This window comes from Quercus robur, chromosome 4, assembly GCF_932294415.1.
Source record: "Quercus robur chromosome 4, dhQueRobu3.1, whole genome shotgun sequence".
NCBI lineage: Eukaryota > Viridiplantae > Streptophyta > Magnoliopsida > Fagales > Fagaceae > Quercus > Quercus robur.
In genome coordinates, this window is record NC_065537.1 from 60,375,888 (window position 1) to 60,391,333 (window position 15,446).

General features: G+C 36.8%; 2 protein-coding genes across 11 annotated transcripts; one reads left to right on the forward strand and one right to left on the reverse strand.

Moving 5' to 3' along the window:
* Positions 1 to 3,408: 3,408 nt before the first annotated feature.
* Positions 3,409 to 7,192, forward strand: LOC126722304 (putative disease resistance RPP13-like protein 1). Its single transcript, XM_050425457.1, has one exon. It carries the CDS (start codon positions 3,410 to 3,412, stop codon positions 7,190 to 7,192), a length of 3,783 nt encoding a protein of 1,260 aa, XP_050281414.1. The 5' UTR covers position 3,409.
* A 2,230-nt stretch (positions 7,193 to 9,422) lies between these two features.
* On the reverse strand, positions 9,423 to 15,082 carry LOC126723192 (uncharacterized). Of its 10 annotated transcripts, XM_050426501.1 has the most exons (6): positions 13,649 to 15,081; positions 13,440 to 13,505; positions 13,203 to 13,287; positions 10,710 to 10,757; positions 10,465 to 10,603; positions 9,423 to 10,324 (listed from the first exon to the last, which is right to left on the reverse strand). In XM_050426501.1, the coding sequence occupies exons 1-3, from the start codon at positions 14,813 to 14,815 to the stop codon at positions 13,282 to 13,284; spliced, it is 1,239 nt and encodes a 412-aa protein (XP_050282458.1). In that variant the 5' UTR covers positions 14,816 to 15,081; the 3' UTR covers positions 9,423 to 10,324; positions 10,465 to 10,603; positions 10,710 to 10,757; positions 13,203 to 13,281. The 10 variants fall into 10 exon arrangements, with proteins under 10 accessions (XP_050282458.1, XP_050282451.1, XP_050282452.1 ...); XM_050426494.1 differs by lacking the exons at positions 10,710 to 10,757; positions 13,203 to 13,287 and having other exon boundaries at positions 9,423 to 9,584; positions 10,240 to 10,324; positions 13,649 to 15,082; XM_050426495.1 differs by lacking the exons at positions 10,710 to 10,757; positions 13,203 to 13,287 and having other exon boundaries at positions 9,423 to 9,587; positions 10,240 to 10,324; positions 13,649 to 15,082.
* Between the last annotated feature and the right edge of the window lie 364 nt (positions 15,083 to 15,446).

A 15,446-nucleotide genomic window follows, 5' to 3' on the forward strand; every position in this document is an offset into this window, starting at 1 on the left:
TCAACCAGTAACCCAATCAACCCAACACACTCGTAACTTATTTAGAATGACCTGTATCCTAATTAACTTGACCCATTTGCCAAGTCTATAAGATAATTTTCTCATCTTTTGGCCGATTAGGGAACTCTGGCTATACTCTTCGAAGGTTCCTAATGTTCATGTTTGTCTACATCTCATCAATTATCTCAACTTTGGTGGAAGCATATAGGTTTGTGAAAGAATCGCTTCCAATTGAATTCTCCAATTTCCCCCCATTTTTAGTTGGATATGTAATATGTGACATTTATTTTATTTTTAAATACTACGTACATACATATCTTACATTTAAATAAAAATATGATAAAATTGAAAGATTTAACGGGAGGAGATTTTATCCCGATAGTTTAAAACCTTAGCCTTTTTTTTTTTCAATAAATGAGATTATTAAAAAAAATCATCACCTGAATACTATTTTCAACGTGTGTGAATTGATTGATTGACATTAAACACGCAACAGGTGGGAATTAACTTGGGCTCCAACTTGTGCATACCATCAATTTCGCATGCACTTGCTATATAAATTTTAATGCTAGCAAGCATGCATGCAAATGTCTCTCTCTCTCTCTCTCTCTCTCTCTCTCTCTCTCCTATATATTAAGTAACCAGATTGAAATAGAGAGCAAAAACAGGCACAAAGAAAACATACCAGAGTAACACAGAAGGCAGGTGAAGAAAAGGAAGAAATGACGTTCGATATTTTAGATCTTTTAAAGGGTAAAAAGAAAGTGGAACCCCCTACAGCAGAAGAATTAGAAAAACATGTATGTTGACAGGAGAGTGTTAGAATTTAAATTTTAGTGATGTTCTTTTCTTTTCTCAATTTAATGAAGGAGAGAAGATCTTTTAGTATCACATGTAAACATTTGGTTTATTTGTTAATATATGGGTCATCATGTTGGCTTCAACTTTAGTGCCCTTGTTGTGTCAGGGGATCAGAGTGGTGATACAGTACAACATGACTTGCGATTCTTGTGCAAAAAAAGTCCTGAAATGCTGTAAAAATTTTCCTGGTATAATTCTAAATCTTTTATCCAAATCAACCTTTTTCGTAATATTATTCATTCTGATCATTTATTTTTGTTGGACATAACTGAAAGATTCATCATCAAATTTCTGTATATACATTTTTTTTATATATAAATGAAATCTAGTTCTTGTCTGATAGAACTCACTTTTTGCAGTTAGGACCTTATGAACAATCAATTCCATTATCAGTTATAATTTATTTGAATTATTATATTTGTTAGGAGTTTCTGAAGCAAATCTTGATGCTACACGCTTACTGGTAACTGTGATTGGTGTGTTTGAACTAGAAAAGCTCGTAAAAACACTCTGGGAAAAGTGTAATAAAAAAGTAAAAATTGTAGAGGAAGAAAGGATAGGAGGAAAAACAAGCAAGGGAGATGGAGGAGGACAAGAGAGCATCGAAGCAGTGAAGGAAAACAAGCTAGCAATGGAGGAGGAGGAGGAGGAGCAAACAAAGAAAGGCAAACATGTAATGGAGGAGGGACAAGCTAGCAATGGAGGACAACAAGGAAATTAACAATGGAGGAGGATAAGGGCGCAGTGGAAAACTAGGATTACACCCCCTTTGCACTTTAAAATAGAAGTTTTACATATATATAATCCCCTTTCGAAAGTTTCTTTCTGAGTTATCATAAGCTTATAGCAATATGATAATTGAAATAAAAATGCTTAGTAGCAAAATTGCTTCTGATTTAGTCGAATCTAAAATTCTCAAACTTTAACAAAACTGCTACCATATATGAAAGAATCCCAACATGCAAGAACCAAAAAGAGGCAGTCAAGTAATTCCATTCCAAGTACATAGAGCTTCACATATTTTTGCGTATAAATGTTAATTCATGAGAAATTGAATATCAATCTAAAAATGTTTTTTTTTTAATTGGTAAAAATATATATACTAAAGAATATGTTCATACAACTCATGATGTTATTCATCCAAAAAATAAATACGTAAATGATACTCATCTTATAAGTTCACTTGCAACAATGTCTTGAAAAAAAAAAATCACTGAATTAAGCAACCACATTGGGATGAAGTGAGATAGAGAATGATATTCTTGGGCTTATAAAGGAATGGGTTTTTCGGCCCAATTTTCTAGTGGAGTGGGAAATAATTTTATAGGCCCAAAATACTCAAAATAGCCTCTCTCTCTCTCTCTCTCTCTCTCTCTCTCTCTCTCTCTCTCTCTCTCTCTCTCTCTCTCTCTCTCTCTCTCTCTCTCTATATATATATATATATATATATATATATATGCACGCACGGCGAAATTGTATACCTATATTTAACGATATCAAAATAGAGAAAATATAGGACAACAATCTTTTGTGACACAATTTTACTACAATTCTGATATAACAGATTGTGATTAATGGAAAAAAAAGTTATGAGTTCATGTAAAAGTGATAGACAATCTATCACATTCTAGCACATAAAATATATATAGTTGTGACAAATTATGTGGTAATGATTGTGGTCCTTAAATAATTTATAGAAATATTTCTTTCCAATCAAAACAAATGTATTCACTCCTTTAATCTCTTCACATGCTACCTACCAGACATTTTAAATTTTTCATTCAAGCTCATTAATTAGCTGATTACATCTGGTTAATTTCTCGTTACCTTCCAAAAGTCTTCATGCAGATGACTTTGACCTGCATAGTAGAAAAGTCTCACGCAACCAGACCACAAATTGGGGTAAGCCTAAGAAAAAATCGGAAAAACAAGAACCATGAAGACTTTTTGAACTTTCCTAGAACAAATTAAGCAAAACTCTTCACTCCTAACTCATTTTCTGAGTCTCTTTGGCAACCAGACCACAAATTGGGGTAAGCCTAAGAAAAAATCAGAAAAACAAGAAATATTGTAGACTATTTGAACTTTCCTAGAACAAATTAAGTAAAATTCTTCACTCCTAACTCATTTTCTGAGTCTCTTTGGTTACTTTTCTATATTTCCTTACAAGCAAATCATGTCAGTTATTGGAGAGGCTGCTCTATCCGGTTTCTTTCAGGTGCTGTTTAGCAAGTTAACCTCCCCGGAATTGTTGGAGTTCTTGAACCAAGATCAAGTTCAAGCTGACCTCAAGAAGTGGAAGACAATGTTACTGAAAATCCGTGCAGTTCTAGATGATGCAGAAGAGAAGCAGATGACAAGCCGGGCTGTGAAGATCTGGTTGGATGAACTCAGGGATTTAGCTTTTGATGTGGAGGACGTCTTGGACAAGTTTGCAACCGAAGCTTTGCAACATAAGTTGAATGCAGAACACAGCACAAGTAAGGAACCCATGCTCATCCCTGCATGTGTTAGTTTTAATCCAAGTTCTGTTATGTTCAATACTAACATGCGGTCCAAGATTAAAGAGATTAATACAAGATTGCAAGAAAGTGTGACACAAAAGAATTATCTGGAATTGAGATACTATGATGGGGGAAGAACTAAAACAGCAAGACTACCCACAACTTCTCTTGTGAATGAAGGTCACGTTTATGGCAGAGATGAAGATAAAAAGGCTATTGTCAACTTGTTGCTGGGTGCTGGATCAAGTGACTCTCAACTCTCTGTGATTCCCATACTTGCTATGGGGGGAATGGGTAAGACAACTCTTGCTCAACTAGTTTACAACGACCATGATGTGAATCGTCATTTTGATATGAAAGCATGGATTTATGTTTCTGATGATTTTGACATTGTAAGGGTGACAAAAGCAATTATACAATCTGTCACTTCTGAGCCCTATGATGTTAATGATTTAGATTTACTTCAAGTCAAACTGAAGAACATATTATTTGGCAAGAAGTTTTTATTCATTTTGGATGATGTTTGGAATGAAAATTACAATAATTGGACTGTCTTACAACGTCCATTTGAATTTGGGGCTCTAGGAAGTAAGGTTGTTGTCACAACTCGAAATGATGGTGTTTCATCATTAATGGGCACTGCTCCAAGTTACAAGTTGAAGGAGTTGTCACCAAATGCTTGTTTGCATGTATTTACCCAACACGCATTGGGGGCAACAGATTTTAGTGAACATTTGGAACTTCAAGAAATTGGCCAAAAAATTATAGAGATGTGTAAGGGCTTGCCTTTGGTAGCAAAAGAACTCGGAGGCCATTTACGCACTAAGCACAACCATGATCAGTGGAAACATGTGCTATATAGCAACATCCGAGATATACCGGAGGAGAAAAGTGCTATTATTCCAACTCTTAGATTGAGTTACCAATACCTCCCTTCACAATTAAAGAGGTGTTTTGCCTATTGTTCAATATTCCCAAAGTCCTACGAATTCGAAGAGATAGAACTAGTCTTGTTATGGATGGCAGAAGGTCTGCTTCAAGAAACAGAAGGAAACAAGCAAATGGAAGATCTTGGTAGTGAGTATTTTCTTGATCTACTAGGGAGATCATTTTTCCAACAATCAAGCAATCATGCATCACGTTTTGTCATGCATGACTTGGTCAATGATCTAGCTCAATGGGCTGCAGGAGACATGTGTTATAGGTTGGACAACAAATTGAATGCTAATAATCAATCCAAGATTCCCACAAAGGTACGCTATTTCTCATATATTCCTTGCTTTTGTGATGGCATCAAAAGATTTGAAGACTTCCACGAAGGCATGTCATTACGGACTTTCCTACCACTACCAGAAAGGAAAGTTTGCTACTTAACAAATCATGTTTCTTATCATATGTTGCCACAATTGAAATGTTTAAGGGTATTATCTTTAAGTGGATATCAAATTGTTGAGCTATCAAGCTCTATTGGTGATTTGATACATTTAAGATACCTCAATCTTTCTGGTACTTTGATTGCAAGTTTACCAGAATCAATAAGTTCCTTATACAATTTGCAAACATTGATATTGAGACGTTGTTTCAAACTTACAAGGTTACCAAAGAAAATTGGGAATCTAGTCAATCTTCGACATCTTGATACTACAGATGCTTATTTAATCAGAGAGATGCCAGTGGGACTAAAAAATTTAAAAAGCCTACAAACACTACCTGAATTTGTTGTGGGAAAAGATACCGGATCTAAGGTAGGAGACTTGATGAACTTGAAGTTTCTTCGCGAAACACTTTGCATTTCAGGCTTAGAGAATGTGCTTAATGTTGAGGATGCTAGAAAGGCTGATTTAAATGGTAAGAACTTAGATGTATTGGTTATGAAATGGGGGTCTGTGCTTAATGATTTACTAGATGCAAGAGTTGCAGCAGATGTTCTTGACATGTTACAACCTCCAACAACGGTAAAAGAACTTTCCATTAAGGGTTATGTCGGTGCAAGATTTCCAACTTGGTTAGGAGATCCTTTATTTTCTAAATTGGTGCTCCTTAAGATGAATAGTTGTGAAAAATGCACATCCTTGCCTGCGATTGGACAATTACCCTCCCTAAAGGATCTTGTCATTATAGGAATGGCTGGGGTGAGAAGTGTTGGTTCTGAGTTTTATGGGGATGGTTTCTTTAATCCTTTTAGATCTTTAGTTAGACTTTGCTTTAAGGATATGCAAGAATGGCAAGACTGGATTCCTTGTGGAGTTGAGTATGAAGAATTCCCTTGCTTGCATGAGCTTTCTATCATTAAATGCCCTAAATTGCAAGGAAAATTGCCCCACCATCTCCCATCATTGGAAAAAATTTCTATTCGTAAATGTGAGCAGTTGGTTGTTTCGATTCCAAACTTTCCAATGCTTCATGAGGTAGAAATCGTCGGATGCAAAGAGGTGATAAGCAAAAGTCCCGTTGAGTTAAGCTCACTGAAGTCCATGGTTCTTTCTATTTCAGATTTGACAAGTTTGACAGAGGAATTCATGCAAGGATCAACAAAGGTAGAATATGTGACAATAGATGATTGTAAGGAGCTAACATCCTTATGGCAAGAGAGGCTCATTTCCCTTGTAACGCTAGATATCAGATCATGCCCAAGACTTGTGAACATCAGTCTACCATATACGTTAAGGACAATGAAAATTAAAAATTGCAATGCTCTGAAATCCTTGCCGATGTCCAATAGTATGTGTATTGAATACGCATATATTGATAACTGCCGTTCTCTCACCTGCATTTCAAGAGGCCAGCTACCTCCAACTTTGAGAAGGCTACACATTAAAAATTGTGAGAATTTGCAAGTTGTGCTTGATGAGGAGGAGGCCTCTTCCTCTTCTTCTTTAGTGAGGAATGAGGGAAATCTTTATGGCAATAGTAGTAGTAATGAGTCACTTCTTGAACACTTGGAGATTAGGGAATGTTCATCTCTAAAATGCTTGTCACCAAGAAACCAGTTTCCTGCTGCCTTGAAAAACCTTTTTGTATACAAATGTCCAGAGCTGGAGTCAATAACAAAAGAGTTACAAAATAATGCCTCTCTTGAACACTTCCAAATTTGTCATTGTGAAAAGCTCAAGTCCTTACCTGAGGGCCTACACAGACTCTGCCACGTCTATGAGATCAAGATATGGGATTGTTCTAGTCTTGTTTCCTTCCCGGATGGAGGTCTCCTCCCAACCAGCCTGAGAAAGCTTTCAATCGAAAACTGTGAGAAACTTGAGGCCTTGCCTAACTGTTTGCCCAACCTCACCTATCTTCAAGAACTAGTTATATGCCGGTGTCCAAGCATCATATCCTTCACGGAAGGGGGTTACCCCACAAATCTTACATCACTTTGGCTGTCAGGGGTTAATATCTGTAAGCAACTATTTGAGTGGGGGATCCACAGACTCACATCTCTTAGAGATCTCAACATTATGGGCGGGTTTCCGAATTTGCAGTCATTTCCTGAGGCTGAGGAAGATGGGAAGACAATGATGATGATGATGATGCTGCCTATCTCTCTCACTAGCCTGAGTATTATAAATTTTCCAAATTTAGTACTCCTGTCCAAGGGCTTTCGACAACTCTCTGCTCTTGAAATGTTGTATATCAAAGATTGTCCTAAACTTGAATACCTCCCAGAGAACGGTCTGCCTCCTTCACTTCTGAAACTTTATATTTATAGGTGTCCTCTACTGGAACAGCACTGCAAGAAAGGCAAAGGTCGAGAGTGGTTCAAAATTGCCAACATCCCTCGTGTTGAGATTGATTGGAGGTCTGTCTATGAGGTGGAGGAGGAGCAAGAATAATTGGTATTTCTCTCTCTCTCTCTGAATGTATATATTTACATATGATTTTTTTAAATTTAATATTACAACGTGATTTTAAGAATTCCAACCCTCACCCAAGTTAATTATTCTTGCAGTATCGCCTGAACTCCTAAAAATTCTTCTCAATACTTGGAGGCACGTTAAATTTTGGGTTGCACTGGTATCTTATTATTATTAGCTCATCAATATCTAGTTTAGTTAATAATTTATTTGAAATACCTAAACGAGGTATTGTATTGCAGAATTTTATGATTGCAAGTAGATATCATGCTGAGGAACACAATGATCAATGGGTATGCACAGAATATCAAGATGCCATTTTCATACTATGCCCGAGTGGAATGACAACCAAAAATCATGTCTTGCACAGATGAATAAAGCATTCTCACCTTTGCTGCAGATGGGCAGGTATCTCATTTATTCCAAAGCAATTATGGTATGAAATAAAATGCCATAGTTTCATCAAAATGTGCACCAACCTTATAAGAAATGATCTGGACCATTCCAAAATTTATGTTGATGTTTGCTCTTAATATTCTGTCGAATAATTATCATATGATGAATTGTTCTCCAAGTTAATGGATTATAAGACCTTGGTGATACAAATTTTATAATTTGATAACTGCTGCTTGTTTATCTCATTTGTCACCTGGTTTTCTTTTGCTATAAACAAGACTTTTCTCTATTTTGTGAACTATGGAAATTTTAATTACAACATTTGGTTAATTTTAGATGAGACTTGCTCAGATTCTGGAAGTGGGAATTCAAACTACATTAATCGGCAAACATCCAGGCCAAGCTCATGAGTTGGCTATTGAGCCTGTGAGACCTCATATCTTTCATACCTGTGGTGAAGATGGATTGGTGCAGTGTGTGAGTTATGGTTCCCTATTGCTAATTTAATCGTTGATTGCTTGGTCTCACTTGGAGGTTTTAGAGAATGAATTCTCTGCTCCATTGAGAGGGAGGTTGGCTCCATAATTCACAAATATTCTTCTCGGTTTTCACATGCCTAGAATATGAGGCACAGATTAAACCCTCCTATTATACTACCAGAACCAAAAAAAAAAAAAAAAAATTTATAGCTTCATTCAGTAAACATTTATTAGTAGGGCTGTAGGAGGGACTTTGCTCCAGTTCTTGAATAAAACAAAAGAGCCCATTAGTAAGGATGCATCCCCCAAAGAAATGCATGAAATAGCAAAAGCAACACTCAAGAACCTGAACTTGTATCTTGCCAAATGTGCAGAGTTTTGCCAAACAAACACTAACTTTAAGATAGCTATGAGTTTTGGACAGAAGTGAGAAACTTTGGCTTCATATTTCTACTTGTTTGATCTGGATTTAAGTTAGTTTTAGTGTTGCAAGATGAATCGTGTTTCGGTGAAAATAACCATCCATAGTATTATATGAAATTAGGAAATAAAAATTCATTGCTGAAGATAGATCTGGTAGAATGTTTAAGGGGATTCCTTATATGCTTACTCCCCCACTTTCTTTTCCATTTCATTTTTCCATGTTCCTCTCCATTGCCCATTTTATGGTCTACTTGGCATTGTGGCACAATCTCCAGTGGACTCAAAACAAAGGAAAGCAGGCATTCTGGTCTGAGAGGGCAAACAACTACTTGACTTTTTCATCTGTGTTAATGTAAATAACAATGTTAGTGCCCTTTTCTTTGATCTCATTCCTCAACCAAAACATCAGCAAGTTAGAGATAACTACTAGAAGTTAATTAGTGATGAATTCTTTTCTCTTTTTTTTCATCTTCAAAGTTTTATCTCTCTAGTATAGTTTTTGCCATAGTAATTTCTTTTCCATAAATGTAACATGGCATTTCTTCTCTTTAAAAAAATGTCACGTAGCAGTATAGCACAAAAAAACTTGTAATAAAAAAATAATTAATAAAGAAATTATTATTAAAAAAAATAAATAAATGCAAGATAAATATTGTCAATGTAAATTTACATAGATACTATAACAAACTTATAAATTTACATAATTATACACTCATTGATGTGGATCCTCTTTGGGCAAAAATGTATAAATTTTACACATTTTTTTCTATCATACATCCACTTATGTAAGTGCTCTAAGACCCCATAGATTTAGCCTCTGCTCAACGTGAGCACATGGGGCATGACGTCCTTCACAAGGGTTCTTTTTGCAGAATACCTGCAGCAGGTAGTGCAGAAAACTGTCTAAGCCATTCCTTTTTCTTTTTTCTTTTTTCTTTTTTTGATAGGAATCTAAGCCATTCTTGTTTCTCAAACACCAGAGCCCCTCCAAAAATTGACCTTCTGTAGCTCTCTCCCTCTAATCCAAGCAGTGGGCAAACTTGACAGAAGACTTGAGCATCAAATGCCAGAATCTGCTATTTTAGTATCTTGACTGTCAGTTACGGAATAAATATGTTTCCTTAAACTGTAATGGGGCATAAACAATTAAAAAGTAAGAATTTTAATTTGGGCAGTTGTACTCCTAAAGAAATAGGCTCATTGTCAATGCAATTTGAGGGCAGAATCAAGCAAAGTAGAATAAGAGAAGAAATAAAATCGCCGCACTGTTGCTTACTTTTCTGCTTGTGCATCGCTCTCCAAAGGTTAGTCCAACAAACAAGCCATAATTACCAAGCATTCCTTTTACAAGAGACTATTTCGTTCAATTCTTACTAGATTTTGTATTACCATCAAAGGGAGAGTAAATAGATGACAATTTCTATAACATTTATCATGATATAAACAGTTCTATAAAATAAATACAAATATCATCATGGTTATAGGTAGACCATATGGTCCATATCTGTAAATTTGCAACTGGCAACTAAGGACCATTTAATCCAACAACACAAATTAGTTCCACACTACCAAATATGTCAAGTAATTTCCTTTATTTGATAAGTCCAAATTTAACCAATTATATGTCAAGTAATTTCTTCTTTTGGGTTAAAAAGAAATTACTATATGTCAAGTAATTTCTGCTTAACCCAAAATGCCAAATTACTATGTCAAGAAATTCATTATTACCATTCACTTCTACAAGGTGCACAGCAAGCGCCACAGTGTCGTCGTTATCTGATCCACATGATGCTTCTGGTTTCCAGAAAGCTGCCTGTGGAAAAAAAGGAAAAAAATATCAAGTTGAGTATCCATGCCAGTTGCTCCCAAGAGTTTTGCAGGCACATTATCAAAGCCCCAGGTCTAGACTGCCAGAGTTCAAAATGGTGAACATTTCAGTTCAAAAGGCATCACCTTTCACCGGTTTGCAACACCCCTTGAGCTCAGAATAGCTCCATGCTTATGTGGCAGTTGCTTCTCTACTTCTCTGTATAGCACATCAATAGTCAAATTCAGAGCTCCACTCTTATGTGGCAGCTGCTTCTCTACTTGTCTGTATGGCACATCAATAACCACATTGAGATATTTCTATGGTCTCATAAAAGCTGCATTTGAGCCATCTAGTGTAAATAGAATATTAAACACTGATAATAATATACCCGAAAATACACGGAAAATGATTGTTCCAATACAAGTTGTGTTTGGACCTGAAGCAGTCCAAAAGGAATGTTAAACATAAATGCAATATGCCTGAAACACTGCAAATGATTTAGTTATTCCAAATGGAATGCTAAGAATTGATCTTTTCAGTTCTACTATTTCCAATTCTTAGTCTCTTAACAACTACTCTTTCTGATTTCTTCATCTTAAGTGTATGTTTCACCCAGGCAACAGATTTACCAGCCATAATACTAAAGGTACTCTAAATATAGAAATTTCAACTAATGTATCTCCAAACACAGAAATTCTGAACATTCAACTAATTTCAGCGTTTAACTATACACTAGCTAAGAATTGCAATGACAACGACTATAATTGATTGAGGATGCACCAGATCTAATTAGCAGTGCATCCTGTACGCAATTGGATACACTGTCAGAAAAGCAAATAGATAGCAAAATGAATGCCAAAGACACATATCCTGGCAGCAAGCTCAGACAACAAATAAATAAATCTTCATCATTGTGTATGTCAAATTGCTACTGTAGTAAGGTAGATTCCAGCTGAAACTACAATTGCAACACCTTAAGGCACCAATACATTTCCAGTTACTGCTTTTTTGTTTAAATTATCAATGAAAATATTATTTCCATTTGCCACTGCTGATTGTAACAAAGGGACGCTGATAGAAGCAAATATATTGGGTAGGATGAGTGGTGTAAGTTACTGGTTTTACAACCGGCTGATCAAATGGCTAATATGACCTTAAGAGCATAGAACCAATAATACCGTAACTCCTCAAATTCAAACCTAAAGCTAAAACAAGATGATTAATTACATATGTGAGACTAAGAGCAAAGCTACCATCCTAGTTTAATGATTAACCAAGAAAACTTTACTACTAAAAACAATACTGAATAACTCCTCTTTTTTTCCCAGGGAAAAGATTCATTAACAACAAAGAAAACAAAGCAAGAACAAAAGAATCGAAAAAAAATAACTGTCATAAACAAGATTGGAGCTTCTGCAACCACAAGCACATCAACTATGGTGGGCATGAAGCTAGAAGAAAGGAAGCATTGAAAAATGCATTGAGAGCCCAACGAGCAAGCTGAGCACATTCATTAGAAAATACAGGTGAGAAATTCGCCATGAACTGACTAAAAAGGGCAAGTGTGATAAAAGGATTTTGTTAAATACATATTCTTATATGTTCCAGAAACTCTGGAACTCCTAATTTGCAAAGTGCGCGTGCACACACATGCTGTTTTTAGTTTTGCGCACGTGCAGCACACATTCTTCATTTGAAATCATAAATGGAAAAAGAGTTTAATCTGAAACTCTGGAACTCCTAATTTGCAAGGTGAGCGCGTGCACCCACACAACATCTTACTTTACCGCGCGTGCAACACACATTCTTCAATTGAAATCATAAATGGAAAAACAGTTTAATCTGAAAGCACTTACTTTAATAATTACATAAACACAATACCTAGCAAAAAAAAATTAATTGTTCTATTAACTCCCAAGCAGTGAAATGATATATTTAGAAATAAGCAGACATTCTCCAAGACTAGTAGACTACCATTATACATCTTCATTATCCAATCATGACAAACCAAACCAGTTCTCCGATAACCACATAACCCTAGTTTAATTAACGATATTGTAAAAAACAAAACAAAACAAAACAAAAATGAAGACAAGCAGTTGAATGATTAATTGCAAATGGTATTTCCCTCCTAACAACTTTTCTCAAGTTGACTTTGCATGCATCTGTCATTATTCGCTCTGCATTTCTTTCTCCAATTTCTTGCATGAATTCATATAGTAGGAAATAAAGCATGAAAAAACTACGTAATTCATTGGTGAATGCATGACTTTTCTTACAAAAGTGATCATTAGCCACCAAACAAATCTGTTCTCCTCAAACAAGGGCAAATTCAGAAAGAAATAAAGAATGTTGAGATGCTATGCATATAATTATGAGTACGTATCTCAAACATCTTACAATCTGTTAGCTTTAGCTCTTAAGCTTTTTGTATTTGTCTCATGTTCAGAGTGTTCATCATCATAAACACAATGTTCATTTCATTCAATAAAAGTCTTATTACCTATAAAATAAAAAACATATCTCAAACATCTGAGTTCCAGAAAACGAATTCTGTATTGCTCAAATTGACAAACAAGAAGCTCTAGTAATCTACCATGCAAAGAAGCTCTCTAAAAGCACCCTCATTCCAACAGAATAATAAACAACATGTAAACATTCATATTATTAATAAAGTCTTATAACCGATAATCTCATAATCTTAACTTGATATGTACAACTGTGTTTTGCTAAAGACATCTGCGTCTACTTTTCTTTTGCTAAGACATCTGTGTCCTACTAAACTGTGTTTCTTCCCAAGGGCGCGAAAAAGCTAAAAAAGAAAACACTGTAGTCATCCATTCATCTTCAAAGGTTTGTTGGTGTATATGTTTTGTTATACCTTCCAATGTCAAAAAGGATCAGCATTCACAAAACCTTCAAAATTCCAACAACCATTCAAAGAAACACCAATTCCCCATCTAACCCTGCAACAAAACAAAATAAAACCCATCTTCACATATCAAAAAATCTTCAAGTTACCATTTTTATTTTCAATTGCTTGTAACCTAAGAAAACACCCATTTGAGCCAAACAAACAGTAATGAAAAAAAAAGCTTCAAAATTTTCAATGTTTGACCTTTGAATCAGTGACCCGGTATGACTCTGGAGTAACCGAAGATAACCACAATCCCGGAAAAACATTCTGAAAAAACAAAGCATCAAAATTAGCTTAATTAGCTCCATGATTATGAGTATAGCTATAATTGTTAGATAATTAAACTGAAATGATTGTATGTTGTGGTTGTGATTGAATTTGAATTTGAAATTGAGAAAATTTTCAGTTACGTCGAGCTGTTTCTGAACGATCTTAGATCGCTTCTTGGGCCTCCGGGCTGGCTTGGACCCAGTGAAGAGCAAAAAGTCTTTCTCGATGTCTTCTTTCGAAAGCGCGATCGAAAAGTTTGGTTTTTTCTCCTTCTTCTCCGAAGATTTCTTTTCCGCAGCGGTTTGGGACCGAGTCGACTCAGCGCGATTCGGTGGCTGGGTTTTCCTGGTCACATGCTGCGCCGCCGTCGCCGCCGCCTCCGGAGGTGGATTCTTAGTAGCCGGTTTTCTCGGCCGGAGATTCCACGTCTTTTGTGGCGGCTCTTCGACTTCTACTTCGACGCCGCTGACGCAGGTGGAAGCGCCGGTTCCGGCGGCTGAGGTTTGATCCGGTGGCTCTTCGGTGTCAGCAGCGTGATCAGGATCGTCGCGGCGATTGTGATCTTCGGTATCAGCTTCGGCATTGGACTTGCTCTTGGTTTTGATACGAATCAGAAGCTTCGATTTCGCTTTCGTATCGGAATCCGCCGATTTCTGGATCGCGCTTCCGAGATTTTCCGAATTTCGCTTCGGAGGAGACTCAGAGAGATCGATAACCGGGCCAGAAATCGCCGCCTTCGACTCAAAGACAGCGCGAACCGGTTTCTTCTTCGCCGCCTTGTCAACCACGACATTCCGGTTCCGATTCTCCGATTCGGCACCCTCCGGAAACGACTCGCCGAGTTTACCAACCCGGTACTGAGTCGACTCAGCGAGTTTGAGGTGACGACTGTAATCGACCAAAGTCGTATAATTCGCCCCAAGGTGCGAGGACGACTCGGACTCCGACTCGTGAGTCGACTCAGTAGCGAGTCCCCGGTGGTGGCGGTGGTGTTGATCGCGACTGTTGTTGACTAAAGGAGAGTAATTCGGCGGGAGATACGAAGAAGCGCCGCCGAAACGAGACGACGAGTCGTGACTCGGCTCGGCGATTTTGAAGCCGAAACTGTTGTAGTGGCTCTGAAGGTTTTGGTAACTATTGATGGCGGTGTTGGAAGGACTCAAAAGCCAATTAAAGCTCGGCTGAGGCTTCGGAGCAGCACCGAAACCCGAAAAAGCCGCATGCGGCGGCCGCGGCTGCGGCTGCGGCGTCTGTGGGGCTCGAACCGGTGGCGTTTCGGTTTCGGACACCGAGTTTCGGAGTACCATGTTTCGAGTTTTTTTTTTTTTTCGGTGAGCTTTAAAAAACAAAAAAAACACAGAGAGAGAGAGAGTTTGAAAACAAAAGCGAAAACGAAAACGAAAACGAAAACGACAGCGTATTGGAATCAGAAAGGACTTGCAGAGTGAGTGAGAATAGTGATTAGAGATTTCTGTGAGTGTGTGAGTGTGTGTGTGTGTGAAGAAAGAGCAGAGAGCGGTTACGATTTATGAAAGTCTGGGATACTCTGATTATGGAAGGAATGATACACAAGGTTCTTGTTTTTCGCTTTTACCTAATTTGCCCCTTTTTTTTAATGCTTGGATTTTGTATTTTCTAAATTAATTTTGTTTTAGATTTTTTTAAAAAAAATTATTGAGAAGAAAGCATTTAGGTTAAACTTAATTGCTTTTTTTTTCTCTCTCTCTTTTAATATACTTCATTATGACTAATTTTGGCAAGCTCATAAATATGGCTCATTAATTTCACACCAAAATAAATATATCTCATCCAGTTGTTTTAAATTTTTCTTTTTTCATTCTTGTGATTTTTGGATTGAAAAATATTAATAGAATTTGGTGTGTACTTTTCGGTCGGCCTTATTCTTAAACCCCATGCATATTAAGGGCCTGTTTGGAT